This window comes from Sapajus apella, unplaced genomic scaffold (assembly GCF_009761245.1).
Source record: "Sapajus apella isolate SASKATOON/1434 unplaced genomic scaffold, GSC_monkey_1.0 scaffold1742, whole genome shotgun sequence".
NCBI lineage: Eukaryota > Metazoa > Chordata > Mammalia > Primates > Cebidae > Sapajus > Sapajus apella.
In genome coordinates, this window is record NW_022438668.1 from 328 (window position 1) to 5,075 (window position 4,748).

Sequence of the window (4,748 nt, forward strand, 5' to 3'; positions counted from 1 at the left end):
AGGGGTACACTCTGTCCACCCAGGCCAAGGCCAGATTCCAGCTCATTTACACATTCCCATGCCTCACCCCTGGGCTCTGAAGCCCCCAAGAACAGACTGCATAAATGGCACCACATTTTTCTCTTTCTTCTCTTACAGCCCAGCCCTAAAGTGTCCATCATTCCCACTCTGGGAATGAGTATAAGGCAGAATGCCTTTGCAGACACAATGATGCGGAGGCCTCTTCTGAGGCCCAATAAGTAAAGTTGCATGACTGCCTGTCACAGTGTCCTCACAGGTCACCAAGAACAGTAAGAAAAGGATACCACCACTCACCCACCACAACATGCTCCCCTCCAGCCTGACGTCCAAGAGCCACCTCCTTAATAACACCTTTCCTCAACTACCCCAACTACTGCAATCATTCACTGTCCTCTGAATTGCTGTGACCTCTCTGAGCACGACTACTTGGTTTCTACTTATCCTACACGAACTCATTACATTCTATCTTTGTTGTGCAGGCTTTCATTACCAAAATTATATTCTCATAGGAAGCCAAGTTATTTTATTACTAATATTCCCTGCAGCACAATGTACAATTCTAGGCGCACGCTCACACTAGAACTCTGGGAAGAAAGGAAAGGGCCACACGGCCCTCGGCTCACTGGCTTCCCGAAACAACAGATTTCAAGACATCACAGCAACCTTCGATGGCAGGATCCTTAAAGACTGACACTACGGTTTTTTTCTATCTTTGTAGTGTGATGCCAAGCACAGGTGCTAAATATTTGTCCAATGAATGAAAATTAACAGTACTATGGTAAAAAAAAAATTTTAATTATGTAATAGCTTGTAGGTAGAATTAAGTATGACTGACCTGGAATGCTTTATTATTGAATTTGAATTTTCAGACAGGAAGGTAAAAAAGATTCAGTTGTGGAAGACGTTGCACATACAGGAAACAAAGAGCAGAGACAAGGAAAAATAAAACAGAACTTCATCTGCAAATGTGAAAAGTAGTGCCATATAACTAAAACAGAGAATACTGGAGAAGCAGAAACATAGCTGTTGAAAGATACTGAAGTTTAGACACGAAGTCACATTGAACCATTTCCTTTATTCATTCACACAACAAATATTTATTGTGCACCTTTACTCTGTACCATAGTGTTCTGAGTGCTGGGGCACATGAGTTGGGAAGATAAAGTCACTGCTCACATGGAGTTTGTATTCTGCTTGGAGGTGGGAAGGCAGGAAAACAGGGAATAAATATAAATAAAGAAATTCCTGAGACTGGGTAATTTATAAAGAGAAGAGGTTTAATTGGCTCTTGGTTTTGCAGGCTGTAAAGGAAGCATAGTGGCTTTTGCTTCTGGAGAGGCCTTGGGAAGCTTCTAATCATGGTGGAAAGGAAAGCGGGAGTACAGCTTCTCACATGGTGGAAGCAGGAACAAGAAAGTGTGAGGTGGGAGGTGCCACACTCTTTTAAACAATCAGATCCCAAAAGAACTCACTACCACAAGAATAGCACCAAAGGGATGGTGTTAAACCATTCATATGAAATCCGCCCCTATAATGCAACCATCTCCCACCAGGCCCGACTTCTAACACTGGGGACTACAACTTGGCATGAGATATGGTGGAACCATATCACCACGTATGTGTGCCACAAGATTCCTAGGGAGGAAATTAAAGAAGCAGGATAAACAGTTGGGTGAGGAGGGCCAGTAGGATGCTGTATTAGTCCCTTCTCACACTTCTATAAAGAATGGGTAATTTATAAGGGAAAAAAAGAGTAAATGAATTACCAAATTCTAACCTATCCTAAGTGTGTTTATGTTATTTGGATTTTTAAAAATTAATTAAAAATAAATTTTCCTTCAATTATACCTAATTAAAGAATTTTCTTTTCTTTTTTCTTTTTGAGATGGAGTTTTGTTCGCTCTTTTGCCCAGGCTGGAGCAAGTGCAATGGTGCAATCTCGGCTCACTGCAACCCCTGCCTCCCAGGTTCAAGTGATTCTCCTGCCTCAGCCTCCTGAGTAGCTGGGATTATAGGCATGCACCACCACCTGTGGCTAATTTTTTTTTTTTTTAATTGCGACAGAGTCTTGCTGTGTCACCCAGGCTGGAGCGCAGTGGCACGATCTCGCTCACTGCAACCTCTGCCTCCCGGGTTCAAGCAATTCTCCTGCCTCAGCCTCCCGAGTAGCTGGGATTACAGGCACTCACCACCATGCCAGCTAATTTTTGTATTTTTAGTAGAGACAGGGTTTCACCATGTTGGCCAGGATGGTCTCCATCTCCTGACCTCAGATGATCTGCCCACCTCAGCCTCCTAAAGTGCTGGGAGTACAGGTGTGAGCCACTGTGCCCAGTGAATTTTCTTTATATACATATGATTTTTTTTTTTTAGAGTTTTACAGTATTCTTTACAAATGGGGTACCATTTGTTTTACTGAATTTACTGGATGCTTGTTATCTTTGTGAGAGTTTATTGGTCTCTCCTGGTATTTCATAGTGGAGTTGACATATATAAATTTCTGTAAAAATAGTACTAACAATAACCTGTTTTGTTTAATGCTCACTAGCTTTATTTGTCAAAACATTTTCACATGGGAGATTTTGTTTTTATAATTTCAAATTTCAGAAGTAATTGTGTTATTTAATCTTAGAAAAAATAACTATTAGGGAAACAAATTCTCTTTTTTATTTGTCTGTTTTTTCATAAGAGCAAGGGAAAAAATTCTTTATGCCACCCAAACGTTTTTCTTCCTGGTGCATATAGGCTACTTTTTGTTTGTTTTTTGTTAAGGCTCTAGGTTTTATCCAACTCCTATCCTTAAGTGTCAGCCATAATTGCTAGTAAAAAAATATATTTTATGTATTTTCAGACCATACTTTCCCTGCGTCTCTGGCTCGTCTTGACCTTGAACGCAAAGTGGAATCCTTGCAAGAAGAGATTGCCTTTTTGAAGAAAATACACGAAGAGGAAATCCAGGAGCTGCAGGCTCAGATTCAGGAGCAGCACGTCCAGATCGACGTGGATGTTTTCAAGCCGGACCTCACAGCTACCCTGCGTGACGTACGTCAGCAATATGAAAGTGTGGCTGCCAAGAAGCTGCAGGAGGCAGAAGAATGGCACAAGTCTAAGTTTGCTGACCTCTCTGAGGCTGCCAACCGAAACAATGATGCCCTATGCCAGGCAAAGCAGGAGTCCAATGAGTATTGGAGACAGGTGCAGTCCCTCACCTGTGAAATGGATGCTTTTAAAGGAACCAACGAGTCCCTGGAATGCCAGATGCGAGAAATAGAAGAGAACTTTGCTGTTGAAGCTGCCAACTACCAAGACACTATTGGCCGCCTGCAGGATGAGATTAAGAACATGAAGGAGGAAATGGCTCATCACCTTCGTGAATACCAAGACCTGCTCAATGTTAAGATGGCCCTTGACATTGAGATTGTCACCTACAGGGAGCTGCTGGAAGGCGAGGAGAGCAGGATTTCTCTGCCCCTTCCAAACTTTTCCTCCCTGAACCTGAGGGAGACTAATCTGGATTCACTCCCTCTGGTTGACACACACTCAAAAAGGACACTTCTGATTAAGATGGTTGAAACTAGAGATGTACAGGTTATCAACGAAACTTCTCAGCATCATGATGACCTTGAATAAAAATTGCCCACACTCAGTGGAGCAATATATTACCAGCAAGAATAACAAAAAAAATGCATATCTTAAAGAAACAGCTTTCAAGTGCCTTTCTGCAGTTTTTCAGGAGCGCAAGATAGATTTGGAATAGAAATAGGCTCTATTTTTTTTTTTTTTTTTTTGAGACAGAGTTTCACTCTTGTTACCCAGGCTGGAGTGCAATGGCGCGATCTCGGCTCACCGCAACCTCTGCCTTCTGGGTTCAAGCAATTCTCCTGCCTCAACCTCCTGAGTAGCTGGGATTACAGGCACGTGCCACCATGCCCAGCTAATGTTTTGTATTTTTAGTAGAGACGGGGTTTCACCATGTTGACCAGGATGGTCTCGATCTCTTGACCTCGTGATCCACCTGCCTCGGCCTCCCAAAGTGCTGGGATTACAGGCTTGAGCCACCGCGCCCGGCAGAAATAGGCTCTAGTTCTTAACAACCAACCCTCCTAAAAGATTTAGAAAAAAGTTTACAACATAATCTAGTTTACAGAAAAATCTTGTGCTAGGATACTTTTTAAAAAGTATTTTGAATATCATTAAAACTGCTTTTTTTTCTAGCAAGTATTTGACCAACTTGTTTCTGCTTCAATAAATCTTCGGGAAAACTCAAAAAAAAAATAACACAACACTATTAGAATATACATAGCCAGCATACCAGCTTCCTCTTCCTAATTTAAATATCTGTAATATTATGAAGATGTATCATAAAACACTAGGCTAACAGCCATCCATTCAACTAATAGCAAATTTACAGGGAAATGTGAGCAAATATTAAACTTGTAGAGTAAAAGAGAACTAACACACTTAATAGCAGTCTTACAATAGGTCAAATGAAAAAGCAGCTCATATTAAAAAATTATTCCACCTGTCATTTAAAAAACACACTGCATTATCTGCTTATCATTAATGATGATACTCAATCTGATGTACCAAAGAGGTAACTTAACAAGTCACTTGACTACTATTTCTTACCATGAAGGGGCAATCTTAAGGGTAAGTAACAGAATTACTGTTACTTGGCATCTTGTCTGCCAATTAAGATTTTTCAAGGAAGGTGTAAAAGGCAGCAT

At 41.1% G+C, this 4,748-nt stretch overlaps 1 protein-coding gene across 1 annotated transcript; it reads left to right on the forward strand.

Moving 5' to 3' along the window:
• Positions 1-2,872: 2,872 nt before the first annotated feature.
• On the forward strand, positions 2,873-4,296 carry LOC116546953 (vimentin-like; the record flags this gene model as incomplete). The annotated part of the gene is made up of 2 exons (XM_032273062.1): positions 2,873-3,784; positions 4,099-4,296. A coding segment is annotated over one exon (779 nt), but the record flags the coding sequence as incomplete, so codon positions are not given.
• Between the last annotated feature and the right edge of the window lie 452 nt (positions 4,297-4,748).